At 34.7% G+C, this 27039-nt stretch overlaps 1 protein-coding gene across 1 annotated transcript in view; it reads right to left on the reverse strand.

Annotated features, from left to right (window-relative positions):
- Positions 1 to 210: 210 nt before the first annotated feature.
- Positions 211 to 27039, reverse strand: part of MGAT4C (MGAT4 family member C) — a 50225-nt gene continuing 23396 nt past the window's right edge. Inside the window, exons 2-4 of the mRNA XM_036866663.1 lie at positions 10047 to 10199; positions 4256 to 4403; positions 211 to 1673 (exon numbers count right to left, since the gene is read on the reverse strand). Of these exons, the coding sequence (XP_036722558.1) occupies positions 532 to 1673; positions 4256 to 4403; positions 10047 to 10193 (1437 nt within the window). The 5' untranslated portion in view covers positions 10194 to 10199 and the 3' untranslated portion in view covers positions 211 to 531. The remainder of the gene's footprint in view (positions 1674 to 4255; positions 4404 to 10046; positions 10200 to 27039) is intronic.

Raw genomic sequence — 27039 nt, forward strand, 5'->3', positions numbered from 1 at the left:
CTGTTGTAAAGACATCACTTCTATAAGGAGGTATTCATTGTAGATGTACAGAAGTCTATGGAAACCTAAGTTTACAAGAAAAAAAAACCCATTATCATTCTAACCAACTGCATAGTCACAGAGATGCTTAATAAAAGTTATCTGATGATATAATGAAGTCACTTCTTAACTAAGTGCATACAGTAGCAACTATTTTTCAAGATTCACCATCCAACAAACTACATTTTCTCATTTGAAATCCTTCGTGTCACTTTTTGACATTCAGATGAAATTCTGAAAGTAATATGATAACATTAAAACATAAACAAAAGTAGCATTAACTGTGAACTGATAAATTTCAGAAGTTAAAATAAATAGTGTGTATTAGAGTAAAAGTATGCTGACAATGTGTAAATCAAAACTGCCAAAATGAGTTTTTCAACATCTGATCCATTGTTTTCCCTCCAGAGGATAAAGGGAGCAAAAGAGGAAGGTAGTCAAAAAGGAAACAGGAAGACCTGCTTCAGTAACTGGACATATTGATTTAATTGGCTAAGAAGTCCAAATGCTAATACTCCTAATAATCAGCCATTCTTTTTGTGTTTTGGTAACATATATCCTCATACAATGTATATCAAATTGAATTTTTTGATTTACATCAGATACTTCAAAGTTTCCATTTTTGAATTCCCCTAGTCTTATGTAAGTAACACATTGTCTATTTTGTTTAAAATATCTAATATCTCCTCCAACATCTAGGGCTCCATGATGCAAAATGTCATTTTGTCGATCTTCTGTTCCAGTATTCACTTTAATTCTTTTGATTACAATCGGATTTTCAAATATAATCACAAAGACATCTCCTGTTGATGGTGATTTTCCCCAAAAGTATTCATCAACACTACTATAAGCCTTGCTTGCATCATAATTTTCAAAAACACTCATGTTGGTATATAGACTTGCAGGAGGGTTATCTGGGATATCAAATGGCTCCTCTTCAAAATCATCATCTTTCAGCTTATTCTCAGTTCCTTTATATGATGAGTAATAACCCATGTGCTGAAAGAGAGATGGTTTAAAACGAATCACATTTTTCTGAGCCAACAGACCGCGGAAATGAGTCAGTAGCCAATCACAAGGCATTTCTTGATAAAACATTAATAAAAAATGCGCCAAACGTGGGAGATCATGAGAATGATAAAGTTTTCCAATATAGCCAAGCTTAGAGAACTCAAGGGTTACCCAGTAAGTTCCTTCTAGGGATGTAATGACTTTCTTGATGGCAGTAAAGAAATTTTTTGAACAACGAACATCATCTTCAAGCATTACATAATAGTCTGAAATATTGGCACAAAAATTAAGCAAAAAAGCATAATCTACATTTTGCTTGGAACGAAATCTCACTCTGTCTTCTGGATCATTGTAATTTCTTTTAAGGCCACTCAGGATTGGGTAATATTCCTCTGGAGCATGTATAACCATTAATCTTCCTGCAATAATATGGTGGGCAAATTTCTGTGTAATATCCTGTAACATGACCTCACGCCAGGATGAATTAAAGTCAGCTAGATGAACCACCACTGAAATTTCCTTCAACTCTTCGTAGCTGGATTGCTCAAAAATTGACTTGATTGTCTCAAGTAAATAATTTCCTTTTTTTCGTCTCACTGATGAAAGTCCAATTGTAAGAAACCCTGAACAAAAGAATTCAGATGGAAGACAAATTAAATGTGAAATTAGGTTTTGAATAACATAGAAAAAAAGAAAAAAAGTTCTTTTCTCTTTAAGCCTGCTACTCTATTAAGTAAATCTAAGTGAATGATTATATATAGAACATTTTGTCATTAAAGACTTGTGCTAAATATTTAAAGGCTATAGTACTTTATATATAATTGATATTTTCTATGGAAAAACTGCATCTTAAGCACAATGATGTATGAGCTCTATTGCTGTAAACATTTGTTTATGAAATAAGATATATGGTTTAAAGTGTTCTGCAGCTTAATGTTCTCATATATGCCCATTAGAGAAGATAGATATTTAAATAACATTGACACTGTTTTTTTTTAAAAAAAAAAAAACCTGCAAAAGGGACAGGAATTCATCCAGTTAAGAATGACAAACTAGTCTCAAATGATGAAAAAGAAAATTAAGGGTCACTCATTCTTTTAATCATCTTTAAATTTTTCATAGAAAACATGTCATATATTTTCATCTTCTTTAATCACTGTTATTATCTTGTACCAGAATAATTCATAACTGGACTTCACAATTTTATTTTGAAATTTATCTAGTATGTTAATTAGAATGAAAACAATATCATAAGCTATTTTTGAAAACCTGCATTATTGCTTAAACATAAGATATATTGTTCTAAGACATAAACATTACTGATTTCTTTATTGTAAAACACATTCTGTAGTAATTTTGTCTGGTGAAATTTTTATTCAGATATTTAAAACCTAAAATTAGAAATTAGATATTTTTAGAGAATAAAATAAAACCCTGTGAAATGGCAGTTCACCTCTGAGAAGCGTTAGATGTCTTCTAATTAAAATGTTTTCACTTTTTAAAGCTCTCATTCTCACCATGACTCAGAACTGAATAAAATTTCAGAACCACCATTAGGAGAATAGGGAAATGTTTATATTCACCAAGATCACTGTTTCAAGACAGACACCTACATGATTTGAATTGCACAATACGAAAAAGCCCCTTCCAAGAAAAATCTTTTTTTACTAGTCTATTAGAGAGGTAGAAATTTACATGTTTCATTGAAATACCTGGGCTTACCATCCCATCTTCTACTGAAAAGCTAACATGTTATATGTTACAATTTAACTCAAGCCACCAGCCCTCATTAATACTCAATAACAGCCAATACTTATAGAATACTTTCTACATAAAAGGCAGAAGTCTGAGTATTTTACATGTAATATGCATCTTGAATATTCAAAACAGTCTTTTGAGATAGCTTTGCACTTATCAACATTCCTGTTTTATAGATAAGGAAACTAAGTCACAGTGAGATGAGGAAACTCGTGCAAGGTGTAATACCTAGTAAGTAGTGTGTAAGAGCAGTAGACATTTGAAATGGAAGAAAGAAAGATCTAAAGAAAGCTGAATTGTTACAATTTCCTCAACCTGGTGATCACAAACTCATTTGCATAAACACTTCTTAGCAGGGAACTCAATTTTTGTGGTCTCCACACGATCTACTAAGAAGTTCATGATATCACGGTGTATCACTTATTCTAAAACTCATATTCTTCACACAGAAATATTTTAAAATCAGGTTGTATATCACAACTGATGGCATCTTACAACTTAAAACTGATCATGCTTGTACTTTCTTAGTATGCATCAATTAGATCATGATACTTTCTGTAATCTATAATGTCTTGAAATCCATTAAATGTAGTATGTTATTTCTTGGATCCAAAGTGTCTGTAGTGGATTGATCAGTTTCCTCCAAAATTTCATGTCTACCTGGAAGTTCAGACTGTGACCTCATTTGGAAATAGTCTTTGAAGATGTAATTAGTTAAGGATCTCAAGATTAAATCGTTTCGGATTCAGATTAGGCCCTAAATTCAATGACTAGTGTCCTTATAAAAATAGGAGAGGACACAGAGAGACAGAGAGACAAAGGGATGAAGGCCATGTGAAGATAGTGGCAGTGATTGCAGTTTTGTTGCCACAAACTAAGGAATGCCACAAGCGACCAGAAACTGAAAGAGGTAAGGAAGGATTCCCCCCTACACGGAATGTGGTGCTGCCAGCACCTTGGTTTCAGACTTCTGGCTTCCAGAAACATGAGAGAATAAATTTCTGTTGTTTTAAACCACCTAGTTTGTGATATTTGTTATGGTATCTTAGGAAACGAATATAATGACTTTCACTACTTCAAGCTGGTGGCATGTCATAAAAACCAAACCAATGTTTGAAACTGTATTACTATGGGAATAATTATTTTTAAAAGCTAACTTTAAAAATTTAAAGTCAATTGATTTTTCCTACTCTCTCTACATGGTACTATAGCAAACTGTTAAAAAGTTCATGTCACAATTAGGCATTTAATTTTTTTGTTGTTATTAATGGAATTGGATCGGTGAATAATTGCAATTTGTGAAGAAACACTGAACTATTTCCCAAAGAATATATTATATTAGTCAAACCCATAAACTTTTATTCTTTTATTGTTATACAGATGAAGAAAGTTTTCATTTTAACAAAATATTTTATTGTTCTTGATTTTAAAATCTAAGGATACTTACGCTTTCTTTGTAAAGGCATGACAGCTAAGAAGCGATAGGTGACATTGATGGCTCCTGAGAAATTAGATAAATCTTTGAAAGTATGCACATAGCGTTCAGGATTCAGTTGATGTGTAGATGTTTCCCTTACAAGTTGTTTGTCTCCTTCCTGAATGCCAAGAAGGCAGAGAAAACAAATAAATAATAGATGGTCATGGATTAAATAAACTTTCTCCTTACACAATAAATATATGGGTCTGATATATAATATGGGTATTATATAAATCTCAATTACTGGCACCACAAGCTGTAGATAATTATCTTTAACCTGAATTCCTACCTAGAGTCTCTGTTCCAGGTATATTCCACTTTTTATACTATGCTTACAATTGCTTTTCTACAGCATACATCAATAGTGGCATTCTCTTGATAATAATAACAAAAAAATCTCTATTTGAAACTCCCACTGCCTTCATGTTAAAATTCAAATTCTTTACAATAATTTAAGGATCTTAAAACTTGACAGTAATCTCTTTTACAGTTTCATGTAAAGCGAATTCTCACTAGATTCCCCATATTTGAGTCATATTAAACTATTTACTCTTCTTCAAGCCCTGTCCAATAAAAGACCAAACATTATTTCTATGATTTTGAAATTTTAGGAATGATTAGGAGGATGCAGCAGTGAACATAATAGTTGGAGTCTGGATAACTTATTAATCAAAAAGTTTTAGTCAGTCACTTATGTGGCCACTCTAATCGAAGGCTGTTGAGAATGGACAGCCATGGTCCTCGTGACATAGTAGTATTTTTTTCAAATGTCTTCAAGATAACAATTAGGATACATTTGTACAAAGTCTTCAAGGAAATGTCTTTAGACCTTATACTAGTCTTTTCCATGATGTTTTCTTGTTGCTTGTGGGTGTAGAGGGGGAGGGGGAGTATTCCGATGGAGGTGAATTTTGGTCCTTTTTTATTTAAGACCCTCATTATCGATCTGATAATGGAATTATGTCATTCAATCTTCAGGATGGTTTATATTCAAGAAAACGTTCATATTCAGCTTTAAAAATATCCTGTTAACCACTAATTGCTTTGTTTTATCTCCCTTTGATATAAGTTCAGTTGTAGATTTTGATTATCTAATCGCCATTTGATCAAGCCTCTATTGGTTATACATTACTAGCAAAATGATGACTTGCTTGGCTTTTGTATATGGTTTAGTACCACTGGTAGAATATTAGGGCAACTAATTAGAAAGAAATGTTTCTTTTTTGGCAGTGTCTATTGTGCTGTGGGAGTTATGTGGGTATTTCTACTATTCAGTATAGGAATGGCAGGTCAGGCATAGGCATGCCATTAAAACTACAGAGAAAGTGAATGCATTAAATAAACTTGGTCCTCATGTTTTTGGCTGTGGTCAATAAAACTTTAATCAATTAAACCTTGTTCTAAAATATTAGAAAGGATGCAAATACAAACTTTACCTCAATTGGAACATTCACTACTTTGTGTCAAATTAAAATATAAATGGAAAAGTTGACTACCTCAAACTTTTAAATCTATGACGGGGCTGAGATTGTCTTAGAATAAAAATTGAGAGTAGTGAACCCTGACTGGGAAGAGCTATCAATCTGGTCCTTGATAAATGAAGATTCATTCTGAATATCTTTTCTGTATATTCAATTATGTTTAGGAGCCTATAGTTGCTCTTTAATACCGTATTTCTATATTTTATATTGACGATGATTTAGACAAAGAAAAAATACTTTAGTCTGATTTATAATGTATTTGCCATCTGTAAAATTATAGAGTTTCAAAATACATGATATTAAACTTTGGAGGCTAGTTAGCTTATAAATGTACTCATTGAATCCATTGAATTCTGATTATTTTAAATTCATTGCACATAAATATTTTCATCTTTGTATTTCTGAAAACCTAAAAAACATCACGAAAGTTTTCAAATGAACAAGTTTAGGATTTCTAAAAGGTAACCAGAGACTCAGTTCTGCATCAGCTACTTTAATAGTAATGTAATGGTGTACACAGTCAATAGGGTGTAGAAGAAATATCTAGAAAAATCACAGTAGTCACAACACTGAATTGATTTTACCATTCTGGTCTCATGTGATATCACATTCTAAAGGAAGTGCAGGATACTGAATATCTCTTTAAGAATTCTATCGTGAACACGTAAAAATCCAGACTTTTTCTGTGATAAGATAGAGTACATTCATCCTGTTTGAAGGACATAACACAATATAAAATGAAATGAAACTTATATGAAAGCACTTTATTAAATTCTCAAGAACAGGTTTCTTTACACTTTTCAGCATAAATAAATCATGCAACTTTCATCTGAGTCTGTCTTGTTGGCTGCTTTCCAGAAGCATCTACCCGAACAGCCAGGCTCTCCCTGGATACCTTCTTTCTGTAGCTACTATGCTGTAGTGTATTTCTCAGTAATAAGACAAAGCTTCACGGCAATCATTTTCTGGATAGGAAGGCAATTCAATGGACTAGCTACAGACTAAATATATACCCTAGTGGCTACTTTGAAGACGCTCACAGCCGAGAGGCTAAGTTGATTGGACATGCAGTGTCTCTTCTACTTAGTTTGCCTTGTAATACTATTTGTCTCTTACACTGGACTTGGCTTTCTTTCCCACTGAAAGGCACATATGCCCCTAACATGTAAGCAATAAACTAAACTGTTACATGCTCAGATTTGGGGGCCACTGATAGATTTTCTAGCAAGAAGAGTAGAATAGATGTGCTAAATAACTCCAGAGACCTTACTACTGTAATTGTTTATCTGATTTCTCTGAATTATAACTATTATTTCCCCCTGATTTAAGAAAAACAGAAAAAGAACAACCTGCTAATGTCTCTACTTAGAAAATTGCATGCATTGTGATATTTTGGAGTCAAGAAAGAAAATCAAGTCAGATAATTTTAGGAAAACTGAACAAGCACAGATAAAAGGGTTGAAAAGGGAGAAGTATTAAAAAGAAACTGCATTATACCCTAGTAGGAGGCCAGTTTTCCATGGTTATTAGACATTTTTAGAAGAACAATTTTAATTTTACACGAATGATTTAATGAATATTTCAAATATTATACATATTAAGCCTTGGGATAAAATTTAGCTCAAAATGTAATTTAGGTAGAAAACATCATCTAGTAAACAGTGAAAAATTAAACTAATAAAAATATTGTCATTGAATTGTCAATATGGGGGTGTGCTTGTATTTAAAAACCATTTTAACTCACTTTTTCTAACTTAATATAAGTATTTAAAAATAATTTCAATTTTTAAAGCTAAGAAGCAAACAATTTCTTCTCTGCACCTGGGATGATTTGCAAATTTGACTAGATATATGGCTAATGTAGCAAGAAAATTTTCATTGAGAAAGTACTCTTTAGTAAGAGCTACTTCATTAAATCACACTTTTTAATTAGGTGGCTAGGACCTATGTTTAGATGGAAATGCATAAAGAGAACAATAGTGTTTGACCTTCTTATGGATATATACTCTATTACTTCTTACACATTTTATAGTGAATTTGAAGCTGTTCTATTCCAAAAAGACATAAGGATGTTTGCTGCATACAATAATCTTTTGTCTACTCAAAGTTAAATATTGAAATTTCACTTGAAAGTATCTTATATGCATCATCATTGAATACAACAAGCATCTTGCCAATACCATGTTTTTGATTTACAAGATGTGATAAACTTCTACCAGTACATACAGATGCAAGAAATAAATTTTTATCACAAAATTAAACCATTAATCAGGAGCTCCTCTAGTTAATTTATGATCTTTAATTCTATTAATTAAAAAATAGCTGGATCGGGCTTCCCTGGTGGCGCAGTGGCTGAGAATCTGCCTGCCAATGCAGGGGACACGGGTTCGAGCCCTGGTCTGGGAAGATCCCACATGCCGCGGAGCAACTGGGCCCGTGAGCCACAATTACTGAGCCTGTGCGTCTGGAGCCTGTGCTCTGCAACAAGAGAGGCCGCGATAGTGAGAGGCCTGCGCACCGTGATGAAGAGTGGCCCCGCTCGCCACAACTAGAGAAAGCCCTTGCACAGAAACGAACACCCAACTCAGCCAAAAATAAATAAATAAATTTATTAAAAAAAAAAAATAGCTGGATCACCTGGGCCTTGCTCTATTGTCCTTAAATTTCATAAACCTAATAACCAGTTTAAAAAATTCTAAAATGCACATCATTAGTAAGTTTCTCCAGTTTGCTATGTTTACCTAAATCATGCCTAGTCAAATTCTATTAACTGTAGTAACTTCAGCCTTATGAATTGACTAAGGATGATAGAATGATGAGTCCACAAGATTAAGAGCTATACTTGAAAGTAAAGGCTTAGGCAGAGTCAAGATCTAGGAATCTGACAGAATTTCGCCATCAAAGAACAATGCTAACGGAAGCAAGATGCTTTACAGAAGACTTCCTAAGAGGATCTGCACAAACTTAGATCATGTGGTTGGCTCATAGGATATATTTAGAATAGTATCTGGCAATTAGTAGGTAGTTACCATATCATGTTCAATTAATAAAACATTTTACTAGGAAATGCTCTCTGTAGTTATTGTCAGATTCTCTCTAGCTAAGATATTAATTAAAACTTTTAGCATGCTTGTATGATAGAATGTATTTTCAGGTCCTCTATTTGTCCAAAGGCTTTGATTTTCTGAAATGTGTGAACAGGAATAATTGCATAAAGATTAGAATTTCCCCAGATATCTTAAGCTCAATTCAGATAGAAAAAGTGAATTACTCTCCATATTACTTTCATATTACTCTCATCAGATGTGAAATTATATAATTATAACAAAAATGAATAATAGAAACAATTTGAGTTCTCACAATTAGAATGTGTCCTTTTGCATACTTTCATAATTCACTTAAAATTCATTCATAAATTATCTACTAATTTTACCTTTTTTAAACTATTGAATAGCTTTCACATAATATTATATTTAGTTCTTAAGGATCTATATTACTTTTCAGCGACCGTAAATGTATAACATGGTGGTCATTTAGGGTTATTCAAAACCCAAATGAGATGTCACACATTGTAATAAAATGTTGCTTCTTAACAAAATAGCACAATTAGTATCACTATTTAGACAATGGGATTTAAAAATTTTTGATAATATAGAAAAGTAGAGAAAGTAAGGAGTAACACCTTTAAGCAAATTTTGTTTATTCTATTTACAGCAGACCCTTGAACAACACAGGTTTTAACTGCGCAGTTCCACTTATAAGTGGATTTTTTTTCCAATAAATACGTAGTACACTACACGACCTGAGGTTGGCTGAATCTGCTGACGCAGAAGTGTGGATATGGAGAGCCAACTGTAAAGTTATACCCAGATTCTTTTGACTGCCTGTAGGGTCAGTGCCCCTAAAACCCACATTGCTAAACAGTCAACTGTATTTCAAATCAAAGCTCAAAAATTACAATGATTTATGCAATATTAATTCAGATGGGGATGATAGCTAACTTATTTGGAATTAGAGATACATATTTGAACCACTATATATATATATATATATATATATATATATATGCATTAAAGAAAACATTGCAACATAAACCAGAACAATTGTAACGTTGGTAATATATAATATAAAAAGTAGCTAGATAGGAAATATACATGTTATAATTTTGCATAAACTAAGGCTATTTCAATAGCCTGGGACTGAAGTTAGGTTACAAGTGGACTGTCTGGTCCGACTTAGGCCTTATTCTGAACAAAAAATAATCAACCTCCAAGACTTACCATAACGTAGCTATCTTCAATGTACAAGTTCATAAACAGAAGGAAAATGACAAGAACTCCCAAGAATGAGACCGTAGAACGTTTTCGCAGGCATCGCATTTTATCTAGTGTATCAAAAATATGTTTCACTTGGTGAAATTTAAACATTCTCTCCTGTGGAAAAGAGGCATAAAATTATTAACAATTAATTTTGTATGCAAATATTTCTTCATCATATCAGTCAAATCCAGGCCTTTATAAAATCTCACTATTCAAATCTTGGAGCCAAAATTGTTTCCAATTTCACAATAAATTTGGCACAGGCTATTAATACATTAACAGAAGGATAATGCAGTGGTTTATATTGATGTAGAGTAAGGAAAAATGAAAAGCACAGTTATTTCTGAACAAATAAACATTGGTAACAATAATGTGAGAAAATAATAGTTCTTTGATGAGAAAGAATACAAATAAAAGAGAAAGGCAAACATTAAGGTAACATCTACCTCCTCATATTATAATGTAATGAAAATGAAAGAAACTAGAAGTATGGGCCTAATACTGATCTCAGAGTAGGTGCACTGAAAAGAGTGATGGGGAGAAAATCTGGGTGAAAGAAAGAGAAGTGACTAAGGAAGTGAAAGTTTTGGGGATGAACCCACACATATATTTGAGTTATAATTGCTTTGTTTATTTTTCCAGTAATTCTTGCTAAATCAGAGTAAATCCTGGAGTGGCATATCGACATTGCCTTGCTTGATCTACTACCTAGAAGTCTGGCAGTTTATAATGATTTATGGACTACAAAAAGGCAAAATTGGAGTCAGCAAGATTAGTGGAGGCCTAATGATTTTCCATTTCACTCTTCTACATTTTGTGATCTGCTCCAATTACAAATTCATTTAGATTACCATTTTTTAAAAAATATAAATATCTGGGATGATCAAAAGACCAGTGGAATCATATTTTGTCAAAAATCAACTATAATCTGGAAATCGGGCCTTGTTATGTACTAAGTCTCCCTGGGTTCAGCTTTAGGATGAAGTATTTATGGGCCTAAAGAACTTCAGGAGGTGAAAAGGCCTGCACCCCAAACCCTTACAACAATGTCTAAGAAATAGTCAGCTAATGATGTCTCTTCAATGAGTTAATGCAAGAAAGCATTTATGAATCCTTGTAAATTATAGGAAAGAATATTAGGAATTGGGAGAAAGGAATGTTATAAGAATTAATGCCCATTTCCTTTGCCCATATTTTTCTCTAGGGTTATTTCTTCTTGTTGATTTTTAGGAGTTTTAAATATATGTGTAGGGATGCACACATATATACTAATCTTTGCTCACGTTGAAAATATCTAAATATCTTTCCCAAGCACTTTTTGTATTTTCTCCTTTTTGGTATGATGTTTGCAGTGTAGTGGTTTATGTCAAATTTATTTCATGGATGTGGACTTTTTTGTATAATGCTTAAAAAATGTCCTTCCCTATCTTGATGTCATATGGGCAGTCTCATTTATTTTCTTCTGGGATTTTTTGTCTTTCATAGATAGATTTTTTTTTTTAGTATACCTGTAATTTATCTTTGTGTCTTTTATGATATAGTGGAATAATTTATTTTATCTTTTCTATACGGAGAGCTGATGATCGGCTCACAGTGCATTGGCATAACTACTATTCATACCACCACTCCTAATTTCAAGGGTGTGGGCAAGCATACTCTCCTATGTACACAGAAATATAGAACTGGGTAATGGTAAACATTAATACTGTATACCAGACCAATATTGAATCATCTCTTCTTTTGGTTCGTGATGCCAATTTTAGAATAGGGTCACTTTCTAATTTGCATTTATGGGTCAAAAATGTATTTATAGACTCATCATTTATAACCTTTTTCAATAAGAAAATACATATATAGTACTTTTGAACCAAAATATTATAAGTGAAATTCTGTTGTCTGGTTCTATATTCTGTACCATACTGTAATCTGGTCCTGATTCTACAGATAAAATATTCTGTTTGTAAAATATTTTTATCTGGATTTGGGTGCAGAATAAGGTGCCCCTTCATGTTCACTGCAGTTGTAACCTGCCTAAGGATGCCTAGGAAGGATAAGAAGCAGGATTAAAGCTATGGACTCTCCATCTGGGTGGTTAATTTCAAGAGAATGATGTTCTGGTAGGGCTTCCAGACCCTGAGGAGCTGGAGGGGATACCTACTGGGTGCAGATTCTGGATGCAGCTGAGATCTGTTAGCACAAATGCTTGTGAGTCTGGATGCTTAAGGCAGAAATCTCAGGGTCATCTGAGAGGAACCGTTTTGGAGTAGGGTCTGGTGTGGGGCTTATCTGTTTATAGTCAGTGGCCGGTCCCAGAACCCTGGTGCTGCCCTCTATATTTTAGGAGGTGCTGGATTCAGGTCCAGGAAAGAATGCCCCAGGCACACTCACGTGCAGATGCCTGAGGGTTTGGCTGGAAGGAAGAGGCGGAATTGAGGCGATTCAGGACCTATCCTGGGGGGTACCATGGGTTAGTAGAAAGCTTTACGTTACACATTCTGGTTCCAAAGAGGGCTGAAATATGGACTCAGATCTGTGAGCATGAATATAAAAGCATTGTGGATGGATGTTCCAGGGCCCCAAGTTGGTTGAGAGACTGGGTTAAAGGCGCATATTCTGAGCCTCGGGATGGCTTGAAGAATTTGAGAAGGGGCATTCTAGTAGAACAGGTGCTTTTGGGAGGGATTCTCAGCTGCAGCGTCTTCTTCTGTGAAGGACAGAGCAATGCGGTGCCTGGGCACACGCTTGAGTGTTAGCTGGGAGCAGGCTTTCAGAACCCATCAACTATGTAGCAGGCCTGAGCCCTCAAGTCAAGCTACTACTGGAGGAAACTCGGCCAGATAGCCTGTGCACAAATGCTTGAACTTCCCATCCTGGCTCATGGCCACCCATCCTTGGTGTATGTCTTCCCCTCCACCCAGGTTCTTCTCACCGGAGACTCTCCACATCAATGTCAGAGCTCTTAGAACCACGACTCCACATTGCCCATGGATTTTTCCCACGATTTGTCATCAGGAGTTATTTCAGCATACACGTGAAGGTGTTTTCATCACAAATTTGTTTGAAAACCAACAAGTGAAAATATTTTAAATTGGCAACAGTAGAAGATGTTTGAATAATTTGTAGTGTTATTAGACTGAAGCCATTGACAATGTTGCCCTAAATGCATATTTGATGATATACAAAGGAGTTTATGAGACAGGCTAAGTAATAAAATGGGTATAACAACAAAAAAGATTTTTATCTGAATCTTGAAATGACAAAGGATTAGAATCTAATCATACACAAGTGACACAATATTTCTAAATGTCAATTTGGGAAGACTTGGCAATAGTATGAAATGCATTTATTCCCTTTAACTCAGCAATTATACTTCTAAAAATCTGTTCAAAGACCAAAAAAAATGTATTTTTGAGCAAAAGTTTAGCTATGGAATTGCAAAGCAGTGATGTTTGTAAAACAAATTGGAAACAATCTATAAGCTGTTAACAGTCATTATCTCAATGTAGCAGAACAATCAGGAATTTTCAATCTTGTTTTACTTTTCTAAACTTTCCATATTTTTAAAAGCACAAATATTTAGTAATATTTTTTAAAAGTTACTTTTAATTTTCAAAATTCTTTATTGTCTGTTGGAAAATAAAACACATTTTATTTCCTGGACACAAAAGCATAAAAAGCAAATTTTTTTCAAGAAAATAAGATTTAAAAAATATGTAACACTTTATGGTTACGCCTCTGGATGCTTGGAAAGTTGAATGTTTTAAGTTCAATATAAATGCTAAGTCAAGAAGAATTCCATCTTAATTCTATTTTTTTGAGACAAAAAGAAAATGTAAATTATGAGATGCAAACTGAATTTGCAAAGTTCAAATTTACATAATTATATATAGAGATAGTTCTGGGCAGTACATTTTGCATGGATAGCTCATTGAACCTTCATACCAATGCTAAAACTTTAATACTACTATTAGACCAATTTTAGTTAAGAAAAACAAGTCTTTCTCATCTTCATAAGGGATGATTCCAGCTTTTAAATCTTAGAATTATTACAGAGTCTGCTCTATTAAACACTATTGGTATATAGTTTATTAATTAGGTTTCATATATTTTAAATATATTGTTGCCAACAGACTATTAACATATGTGATAATAATATGTGATATTGGTCTGTTGAATAAAATAAAAACAATGTAATAAAAATAAATTAAATTTTCTTGGCAGAAAGGAAAATTTTGATTAAATATATTTAACCTAAAACACACATAAATATATAACATTAGGAGGTGGGTGATATATGATATTTCAACTAGCATAAGAAGTGGTAAAAAAAATGTTTTGAAGACAAACTGCTGTGCATTTTGCATTAATGAAAAATAGAAGAAAATTAAACAGTAACAACAACAACAACAAAATCCTGGAATATAATTCCAAAGAGTTGACAAAACAGAAATTCAGTCCTTAGAGAATAGTGGTAGTCACCTAAGTTCTAACATCCAATCTTCCAACTTATAATCCTCCAAAATTCATTCAAAACATTCAGAGCACAAATAAACCTTCCATAGTATATACCCTCAGAATAACCAGGAGAAATATAATAGCACAAAGTTCAATTTACATATAAGTAAAAACAGTAACAGCCAGGACAAGAAGAATTGGCTGAGGAGCCTAAATCAGAGGTCAAAAGATAGATCAAAATATGTGTCATTTATTAAACAAACTACACCAGACTACACTACAGTAAAAGAAAAATTAAGAAAGCCAATAATCTATCCAAACTCCTCTCTCATCTCAAACATAGAATTACATGGATCCAGGAAAAAACAAATGAATATTCACAAAAAAGAAAACAAACAAACAAAAAAAAACCCAGACCAAAGTCAAATAAATTTATTGAGAAGAAAACTGAAATAGCTGAGAACTCTGATATTAGGCTTTTTGTTGTGCCATGAAGCAAGGAAGCTCTCAGATGTTAGTGGGGTCACATCTAAAGAACACAGAAAACAACTTGAGGAGGTTTATATTGAGAAAATTTGGGGAAAAAAAACTGATCAAAAAATGACTATGATTGATAGTAAAATACTGAATTAATATAAATTCATGATTATATTGTGATAATGAAAAGGAGAGAAAGAAAAAGTAAGAAACCTAACTGCCACAATTGGAGGTGATCACTGCATCATCTTCTGATCGCAAAATCAGTAATTGAAACAAAAGTATTAAAGTTCTCCCTCTGCATTTCCAGGAGGAACTGTATTTCATCCACAGTTGATGATGGTTATTTTCAGATACTGGACAACTGGGCAGCAAAGGGCAATTAACCTTGAGAAAAAGGAAACAAAAAAGTAAGCCCCATAATTTCTCCAGTTTGCTGCCGGGAGACAGTTTTTAAAAGGCAAGGCAGGGGCTTCCCTGGTGGTGCAGCGGTTAAGAATCCACCTGCCAATGCAGGGGACATGGGTTCAAGCTCTGGTCTGGGAAGATCCCACATGCCACAGAGCAACTAAACCCGTGTGCCACAACTACTGAGCCTGTGCTCTAGAGCCTGTGAGTCAAAACTACTGAGCCCACATGCCACAACTACTGAAGCCTGTGAGCCTAGAACCTGTGCTCTGCAACAAGAGAAGCCACCACAATGAGAAGTCCAAGGGCAGACAGCAGAAGCAAGAAGAACTACAATCCTGCAGCCTGTGGAACAAAAACCACATTCACAGAAAGATAGACAAGATGAAAAGGCAGAGGGCTATGTACCAGATGAAGGAACAAGATAAAACCCCAGAAAAACAACTAAATGAAGTGGAGATAGACAACCTTCCAGAAAAAGAATTCAGAAGAATGATAGTGAAGATGATCCAGGACCTCGGAAAAACAATGGAGGCAAAGATCAAGAAGATGCAAGAAATGTTTAACAAAGACCTAGAAGAATTAAAGAACAAATAAACAGAGATGAACAATACAATAACTGAAATGAAAACTACACTAGAAGGAATCAATAGCAGAATAACTGAGGCAGAAGAACGGATAAGTGACCTGGAAGACAGAATGGTGGAATTCACTGCTGCGGAACAGAATAAAGAAAAAAGAATGAAAAGAAATGAAGACAGCCTAAGAGACCTCTGGGACAACATTAAACGCAACAACATTTGCATTATAGGGGTCCCAGAAGGAGAAGAGAGAGAGAAAGGACCTGAGAAAATATTTGAAGAGATTATAGTCGAAAACTTCCTTAACATGGGAAAGGAAATAGCCACCCAAGTCCAGGAAGCACAGAGAGTTCCATACAGGATAAACCCAAGGAGAAACGCGCCGAGACACATAGTAATCAAATTGGCAAAAAATAAAGACAAAGAAAAATTATTGAAAGCAGCAAGGGAAAAACGAAAAATAATATACAAGGGAACCCCCATAAGGTTAACAGCTGATTTCTCAGCAGAAACTCTACAAGCCAGAAGGGAGTGGCATGATATACTTAAAGTGATGAAAGGGAAGAACCTACAATCAAGATTACTCTACCCAGCAAGGATCTCATTCAGATTTGATGGAGAAATCAAGTTTTACAGACAAGCAAAAGCTAAGAGAATTCAGCACCACCAAACCAGCTCTACAACAAATGCTAAAGGAACTTCTCTAAGTGGGAAACACAAGAGAAGAAAAGGATCTACAAAAACAAACCCAAAACAATTAAGAAAATGGTCATAGGACATACATGTCGGTAATTACCTTAAACGTGAATGGATTAAATGCTCCAACCAAAAGACACAGGCTTGCTGAATGGATACAAAAACAAGACCCATATATATGCTGTCCACAAGAGACCCACTTCAGACCTAGGGACACATACAGACTGAAAGTGAGGGGTTGGAAAAAGATATTCCATGCAAATGGAAATCAAAAGAAAGCTGGAGTAGCAATACTCACACCAGATAAAATAGACTTTAAAATAAAGACTATTATAAGAGACAAGGAAGGACACTACATAATGATCAGGGGATCAATCCAAGAAGAAGCTATAACAATTATAAATATATATGCACCCAACACAGGAGCACCTCAATACATAAGGCAACTGCTAACAGCTATGAAAGAGGAAATCGACAGTAACACAATCATAGTGGGGGACTTTAACACCTCACTTACACCAATGGACAGATCATCCAAACAGAAAATTAATAAGGAAACACAAGCTTTAAATGACACAATAGACCAGATAGATTTAATTGATATTTATAGGACATTCCATCCAAAAACAGCAGATTACACTTTCTTCTCAAGTGCGCAAGGAACATTCCCCAGGATAGATCAGATCTTGGGTCATGATTCAAGCCCCACTAAATTTAAGAAAATTGAAATCATATCACGCAACTTTTCTGACCACAGTGCTATGAGGTTAGAAATGAATTACATGGAAAAAAACGTAAAAAACACAAACACATGGAGGCTAAACACTACGTTACTAAATAACCAAGAGATCACTGAAGAAATCAAAGAGGAAATCAAAAAATACCTAGAGACAAATGACAATGAAAACACAACAATCCAAAACCTATGGGATACAGCAAAAGCAGTTCTAAGAGGGAAGTTTATAGCTATACAAGCCTACCTCAAGAAACAAGAAAAATTTCAAATAATCTAACCTTACACCTAAAGGAACTAGAGAAAGAAGAACAAACAAAACCCAAAGTTAGCAGAAGGAAAGAAATCATAAAGATCAGAGCAGAAATAACTGAAATAGAAACAAAGAAAACAATAGCAAAGATCAATAAAACTAAAAGCTGGTTCTTTGAGAAGATAAACAAAATTGATAAACCATTAGCCAGACTCATCAAGAAAAAGAGGGAGAGGACTCAAATCAATAAAATTAGAAATGAAAAAGGAGAAGTTACATCAGGCACCGCAGAAATACAAAGCATCCTAAGAGACTACTACAAGCAATTATATGCCAATAAAATGGACAACCTGGAAGAAATGGACAAATTCTTAGGAAGGTATAACCTTCCAAGACTGAACCAGGAAGAAATAGAAAATATGAACAGAGCAATCACAAGTAATGAAATTGAAACTGGGATTAAAAATCTTCCAACAAATAAAAGTCCAGGACCAGAGGGCTTCACAGGTGAATTCCATCAAACATTTAGAGAAGAGCTAACACCCATCCTTCTCAAACTCTTCCAAAAAATTGCAGAGGAAGGAACACTCCCAAACTCATTCTATGAGGCCACCATCACCCTGATACCAAAACCAGACAAAGATACTACAAAAAGAGAAAATGACAGACCAATATCACTGATGAATATAGATGCAAAAATCCTCAACAAAATACTAGCAAACAGAATCCAACAACACATTAAAAGGATCATATACCATGATCAAGTGGTATTTATCCCAGGGATGCAAGGATTCTTCAATATATGCAAATCAATCAACGCGATACACCATATTAACAAATTGAAGAATAAAAACCATATGATCATCTCAATACATGCAGAAAAAGCTTTGGACAAAATTCAACACCCATTTATGATAAAAAACTCTCCAGAAAGTTGGCATAAAGGGAACCTACCTCAACATAATAAAGGCCATATACGACAAACCCACAGCAAACATCATTCTCAATGGTGAAAAACTGAAAGCATTTCCTCTAAGATCAGGAACAAGACAAGGATGTCCACTCTCACTGCTATTATTCAACATAGTTTTGGAAGGCCTAGCCACGGCAATCAGAGAAGAAAAAGAAATAAAAGGAATACAAGTTGGAAAAGAAGAAGTAAAACTGTCACTGTTTGCAGATGACATGATACTATATATAGAGAATCCTAAAGATGCCACCAGAAAACTACTAGAGCTAATCAATGAATTTGGTAAAGTAGCAGGATACAAAATTAATGCACAGAAGTCTCTTGCATTTCTATACATTAATGATGAAAAAATCTGAAAGAGAAATTAAGGAAACACTCCCATTTACCATTGCAACAAAAAGAATAAAATACCTAGGAATAAACCTACCTAGGGAGACAAAAACCTGTATGCAGAAAACTATAAGACACTGATGAAAGAAACGAAAGATGATACCAATAGATGGAGAGATATACCATGTTCTTGGATTGGAAGAATCAATATTGTGAAAATGACTAAACTACCCAAAGCAATCTACAGATTCAATGCAATTCCTATCAAATTACCAATGGCATTTTTTATGGAACTAGAACAAAAAATCTTAAAATTTGTATGGAGACACAAAAGACCCCGAATAGCCAAAGCAGTCTTGAGGGAAAAAAACGGAGCTGGAGGAATCAGACTCCCTGACTTCAGACTATATTACAAAGCTACAGTAATCGAGACAATATGGTACTGGCACAAAAACAGAAACATAGATCAATGGAACAAGATAGAAAGCCCAGAGGTAAACCCACGCACCTATGGTCAACTAATCTATGACAAAGGAGGCAAGGATATATAATGCAGAAAAGACAGTCTCTTCAATAAGTGGTGCTGGGAAAACTGGACAGCTACATGTAAAAGAATGAAATTACAATACTCCCTAACACCATACACAAAAATAAACTCAAAATGGATTAGAGACCTAAATGTAAGACCGGACACTATAAAACTCTTAGAGGAAAACATAGGAAGAACACTCTTTGACATAAATCACAGTAAGATCTTTTTTGATCCACCTCCTAGAGTAAAGGAAATAAAAACAAAAGTAAACAAATGGGACCTAATGAAACTTCAAAGCTTTTGCACAGCAAAGGAAACCATAAACAAGACGAAAAGACAACCCTCAGAATGGGAGAAAATATTTGCAAATGAATCAACGGACAAAGGATTAATCTCCAAAATATATAAACAGCTCATGCAGCTCAATATTAAAAAAACCAACAACCCAATCCAAAAATGGGCAGAAGACCTAAATAGACATTTCTCCAAAGAAGACATACAGATGGCCAAGAAGCACATGAAAAGCTGCTCAACATCATTAATTATTAGAGAAATGCAAATCAAAACTACAATGAGGTATCACCTCACACCAGTTAGAATGGGCATCATCAGAAAATCTACAAACAACAAATGCTGGAGAGGGTGTGGAGAAAAGGGAACCCTCTTGCACTGTTGGTGGGAATGTAAACTGATACAGCCACTATGGAGAACAGTATGGAAGTTCCTTAAAACACTAAAAATAGAATTACCATGTGATCCAGCAATCCCACTACTGGGCATACACCCAGAGGAAACCACAACTCAAAAAGACACATGCACCCCAATATTCATTGCAGCACTATTTACAATAGCCAGGTCATGGAAGCAACCGAAATGCCCATCGACAAATGAATGGATAAAGAAGGTGTGGTACATATATACAATGGAATATTACTCAGCCATAAAAAGGAAAGAAATTGGGTCATTTGTTGAGATGTGGATGGATCTAGAGACTGTTATACAGAGTGAAGTAAGTCAGAAAGAGAAAAACAAATATCATATATTAACGTATATATGTGGAACCTAGAAAAATGGTACAGATGAACCAGTTTGCAGGGCAGAAATTGAGACACAGATGTAGAGAACAAACGTATGGACACCAAGGGGGGAAAGCCGCGGGGGTGTGGGTGTGGGGGTGTGATGAATTGGGCGATTGGGATTGACATGTATACACTGATGTGTATAAAATTGATGACTAATAAGAACCTGCTGTATAAAAAAAAAATGTGATCAAATGTATTCTATTGGAAAGAAGAAAAAATAGACCATATTTACTGTCTAAATTATATAATAATTTAATGATATTTAGCATCTATTGCAGATGTATTCATTATTGCAGATTGTATTTGCTTTATCAGTGTCTTTGCTTTGGGAATCAAAAAAATAAAATAAAATAAAATAAAATAAAATCTGAAAGAAAAAAAAAAGAAGTCTGCTCGCCACAACAAAAGAAAGCCCGCATGCAGCAACGAAGACCCAACAAGACAAAAATAAATAAATAAATAAATAAACAAACAAATAAATAAAGTTCCCTTAAAAAAAAAAAAAAGGCAAGGCGGGATATTGATGAAAGAAATCGAAGAACACACAAACAAATAGAAAGATATCTTTGTTAATGGATCAGAAGAATTAATATTAATACTCAAAACAAAAATACAAAAATTCCTAAAAACACTAAAAGAAATAATAGAAAAAAATCTGTAAAAATTGACCACATGGAGAAATATATTAAGTATCCCATAATACATAGCATAAGCATACCATAAGACAATTGACTTTAAATCAAACACATTAGTAATATCAATAAATGTAAATGGGCTTAATTAACTTTTTTTTTTAAAGAAAAAGATTTTCAAATTAGTATTCGTGTGTATATGTGAGCACATGCACATGCACACACACAAATCCAAACACTAAACTGTGTAAAAGAAACATACATTAAACAAAGTAATTCATAAAGGCTAATGATAAAGGAATGAGCAAAGCATTTTTAGCAAATACAATGAGATACCATGGTTTGCAATCCTGATATAAAATGTAGGTGAATACAGGCCATAAAAGCATAAAATTACATAATTAAGGTTACTTTATAATGCTAAATGCCACAATTCTCAACAAAATATGACCAAATAACACAATGAGCAACTTCCTAAATCTGAAACAACAGAAAATTTAAGTCAAAACTCCTAATGTTAGGAGCCTTAACACAGTCCTAGATCAAGAGGCCAAAATTTGTCTAATATCACAGCAGAAAAATGCATAAATCAAGAACTCTTAGAAACATAAGCACACGTTTATGGATCTGCAAACACAATGTGGAATATTAATATTCTTCTCTGAGAATCTGACAGTTTAAATAGTCAAAATATTAGCAAGGAAAGAGAATCTGAGTAATCCAAAGTTCTCTCTTAATATTAAAAAAATTTTGGTGTGTTTTGGTCAACAAAGTATGTATGATACGTAGGATTTTAAAGAATGTTTCGTGCCTAATCATAAGCCAATATAATTCAAAATAATCCAACAAAGGAGGATAGAGCCATATTCCTTGAAAGAGATATGGTGGCCTAGAAGATAACACCCAGTTAGCAAGATAGAGTTACTGGGTAGCCGTCTAAACTCAGATTTTAATCCACAGACATTGGAAAAACATTAATTTCTCAGGTCCCAGTGTAAAAAGAGAGCATGTTGATATAAGCTACTAATAATACTGATTATCTATAGAAAACCACTAAGTCAAACAAGGCATAAATGAGCTCACCATCCTTTAAACTGCAATTATTAAAAGAAAGTAAAAATTTGGTTTCAAATTTTTAAACAGGTGAGCATATCCTGATAATAGAAACTTCACATAGAATGTTCCTACTTGAAAACATTAGTCTCACAAATGAGGACAAGTTACTTGAACAGTATTTAGTTCCATGTTCAGACAGTGTCTTATTTGTTAGAAATTTTCCACTTAGTCTTAAAAATTTTCAGAAATGGCTAAAAGTGTTATTCAAAGGTAATAGATTGATAATTACAGATTAGTATTATTTATAAAAATGATAATTTTTATTATCGTGGTTTGAATAAATTATTTTCTCAAGTTGATACATCATTTTTATGTACCCTAAATACCACCAGAGATTCATCTAACAACATATGCTACAGTACACTTTATCTCTTGTACGCACAATGAGAAGAATTGAACATGTTTTGTTCAGCAGTTTTAGTGCAAGTGTTTTCAAAAACAGTTTCTTTGTCACAAGCTTATAATACATCACTTGATTTTGAATACAGTTATGGAAATAAGAATATATAATAACCCTACCCTCCACCCCAAATGTATGCAAAGTTGGCACATCTAGTTCAATAAGACTTCATCAGTTTTTGTTTATGGAAGAATCACATTCTCTTTGGAAGACCCAAGTGCTAAATGTTCATATATATTAAACGACTATAACCAAACTTCAAATACACAACTATATAAAATCATTTTAATGTGATACCATATCAAATAACTCAATTTTTAAATGGAAAGCAATCATTTTCACTCTATAATTCCCATCATAAAAATTATTATATATGAATAAATGGATAAATATACTCACATATAAAATGTATATTATATATTCATCTATCCCACATACAATTTTGAAATTATAAATAGTGTAGCATATACTCCTATACATTTATATACACATAATTATACATATATAAATAAAGCTGTATTCACTGACAAGGAAACAGGTAAATCAATGAGATGGTACTATTCTTTCTCACTATTTAATACTGATGTTACCTGAATTTTGTCTTCTCAATTTACAAACCATCACCAAGAGGATACAAGACCCTCTTAGTAATCTTCTTTCCCTTCTGTAATATTGTTCTTTTCCACTGCTCCATCCAACTTTCTCTTCTTTTCTCTCTTTGCAACCTTTTGGCATTACATGACCTCTCCTACAAACACTTTTTGAGCAAAATTCAAAATTCAGATATTCTGCTAGGACTTCTTCCTGAGCCTACTTCCAATTTTTGAATAATTACTGTTATCTCTATGTAGATTTCCCTCTGGCTACTCAAACACAAGGAATCTAAAACTACAGGCTGAGTTTTCCTTTCCATTCTGCTCCTCCTTTCAGAGTCTCATTTTTGGTAGACCCAGCTGTCTAATCTCCTAGTCAAATCATCTGGAAAAAAAAAAAAAAAAAGCCTCCTGCTGTCCCACAGTCATAGAGCCTTGTCTTGGGTCCTCAATTTCTCTCTCACCTGCCACGATTTCTCCCACCCAGTTCGCACTGTCATTATCGGAGCTCAGGTTAATACTTCCTTTAACTTTGGCAACAGCAATAGATTCCTGGCGGCTTTTCCTACCTGTCCGCTGTTTATCATGTTTCTAAAGTTATCAGAACCTAAACTGGAAGCGGGTTTGCAAGTTTCGACTCCTAAACCGGAAATGGGAAGATCAGCCCTGGAGGAGACGTCAGGATGCGTTTCCAGCCCAGGGGCGCTCAGAACATGCCTGCTTGGTTAGGTTAGTAGAGAAAACGTAACATCAGGGTCCTGTTGTGCTCCCGGGCAGAAATCAGGAGAGCTGCCTGCAAATCACCTCAGTCATCACAATGATAAAACAATGCCCCATGGTAAACCTCGCGTTAGCAAAGAGGCACAGCCAGCGCTGCACAGAGCTCAAGCAGCCTATGCATTCAGACCCGGTTTCCCCTACTACTCGAACGCCAAGGTTTATGCAGTGACAACTCCACAGACACAAATTCACTTGATCCTTTTCAGTAATGTTCTTTGGAAAAATGAGGGAAAGGGAACCTAATGCCTCTTCAAAACTATTTTATGTATTTATTTTTCAAGTTGCTAATGAGCTGCGCTTTAATTTTTACTCTGCCTTTCATGAGAAAGTGACACTAGGAAGAGAGCCGAGGAGCACTTGGATAAGTAGAGGAGCCACAGTACCTGGACAGTTCTTTTGAGTCAAAACTTCAATTTCAACATCCATCCTGTCTGACCTCTACTTCCCAATCCTGAGGTGAAATAACCAAAGCTTGTTCTGTTTTGTAACAAGAGTAATTTTTATATGAAATTGAAAAAAAATTCTTTTCCTACAGGAAATAATAAAAGAACTGGGGTCCACTGTGGTGGGAGCCCCAGTGCTTCAGGCACTCTCTCCCTTTGCTGCCTCCCTACAAGCTGTGTATGCTGGGGACCTGTCAATCACCTGGAGCCCAAAGAGGAGCCAAAGGACCAGCAGAGAATCTTTGCGGACTGTATGGAAGGCAGAGGCCTGGCATCTTTTGATTGAGGACATTGACATTTCTACAGGTTGTGACTTTGTCCAAAGCCACCTAACTGGAAGAAGCACATTGCAAATTTGCCACCACAGGGAAGTTTGGATTGCTTGAAACTGGAGCTTCAGCAACTGCTACAATAACCAGAGGAAGAAATACTTTGAAACCTTAGTAGCTTTATCCAGAGAGTTTCAAGATGGCAACTCAGGGTATCTAGGCAGCCAACTCCAATATCCTCCCTCTGACTTTTAATGATGTTAAAGTGCTTTCTCCTAATGGTTCACTTGTATACAATTCACATCATTTAAAATGCAAAGCAAGTGATCACAAAGTCTATTGCCCAACTAACTTGATCACTTTGAAGTTCTACAAGGTTGACCAAGATGGACAGATATCTATTTGGGTAGATCAGTGTGTGAGTGGCTGTGGGGACACAGCTCCACAGAAATGGCTACACCTCTTTCTCATACAACCCTTAAACTACTGTAACTCTACACTGAGTACCAGTGGAATGGTTGCCAGTCTTCCAGATCGTCCAGAAAAAATAGCCAAGGAATTAAATTTCCTTGGAAGATGAACAGGTGAAAAGAAAGGATCAGGTAAAACTTAAGGATAATAACGCTTTCTGGATTGGGGTCCAAAATCTTTGATGAACTGCCATGCACAAATCAATGAAATGCAGAACAGTCAGTCAAATAGGACAATACCTTTTTTAGAAAAGGAATGTTCATACATTTATTAGAACTTTCTATCCTACAAGCCTGATGCTCCTGTGTCTTTGAGTTTGGTCACAGGTTTGAAATCACCTACCTCTGAAAAATTTCAGAGCCAGCAGGATTTTTGGAAGTCCTGGTTGAACCATAGGAAGATGGCCTGTTCATACCAGGACTTGGACTTCCTTGGCAAAACCTCTGGTTGAGACCAGACCCAAGCTATTGAAAATAACATTGTGTGCAGATAGGATAGTTCCAGGGGAACTATACAATTTCCCAGCACCAAAAGCAACATCCATGTGCCTGAAGATAGCTCCTGGGGAAATACAGCAGATCTTCCTGAAAGGTCTGTCAGACACTCTCCTTTGGAACTCAGCATTGAGCGGCATCAGTCCTGTATCACAGGTAAAGGTGAGGCACATAGAAGTGAAAACCAATCTGTGTGTTAGTTCTGGAATCCTTAATCCTGGTTAGAGAAATTTAGGGATCAAACTATTTAGAAGTACATAGGGCCAAGAAGGATATTGTTTGGTGCAACACAGTTTATTTCTCAAAGACCTAACTATAAATTGTTATGTATGTGGTTGTGCTTTCGTACATAATTCCTTTTTCCTCCTCAAGCGCAGTATATTCTTGGCATCAGCTTGAGAAAAGTACTGTTCTCCACATTTGCCTCACGTTTAATCTTTATGGATTTGCTCTCTTCTCTTATCAATGCTCAGATTTTGGAATTTAATTTTTAGGTCACCAAAATATTACTTTCTCGATGAAGATTTCTCTGAACCTCATTTTCGGTCAAAAATTATTCTTCACTTTTTTGAACTCGTACCATTTTATCTATACGTCTCTTAATTTACTTAATACTTTCTGCTTCTTGATATTGTATTCATATGTCTTATTTTCCTTTGGGTTCTGAGCTTCTTATACATAAAACATTTTTTTAAAACTTCTTATCATATTACTTGAATACTTAGTGGGGTATTTTTTTAAAAAGATAGCAAACAACTACTACCCTGGGGTTTTTTTGTGTGTGTGCACTTTTGCATTTTAGAAATCTTGGACTTGGAGCTGTGGAAAAAACTACCAACCTGTGAATATTTGCATCTCTTTCCCACAGCACAGGATTCGTAAAAGCTTGCCTAAGAGCTTCCCTGCCATGACCCAGACCTACAGTGTAATCTCTGGGCTCTTTGGTTGAAAAAATGCAACTGAGCATATCAAACTTAACTTTGTACATTATCAAAGCACCATGGACTCTTCTATGTTTGTTTGTCTTACAATTTATTTAAGTGAGAAGTGAGGATAATGTCACTTGTTATTTTATTATTTAATGGATTGAAATATTTTATACCCAAGATAAATCAAAGTCTTTGGGGACATTAAAGAAATGTAGCAGAAAAAATTAATGTTGACACTGTAAACACTTAGAAGACCGGTAGCAAAATGACTGGTTTGTGCTGGGGAGCCTCCAACAGCTGTAATATGATC

This window comes from Balaenoptera musculus, chromosome 10, assembly GCF_009873245.2.
Source record: "Balaenoptera musculus isolate JJ_BM4_2016_0621 chromosome 10, mBalMus1.pri.v3, whole genome shotgun sequence".
NCBI classification, from domain to species: domain Eukaryota; kingdom Metazoa; phylum Chordata; class Mammalia; order Artiodactyla; family Balaenopteridae; genus Balaenoptera; species Balaenoptera musculus.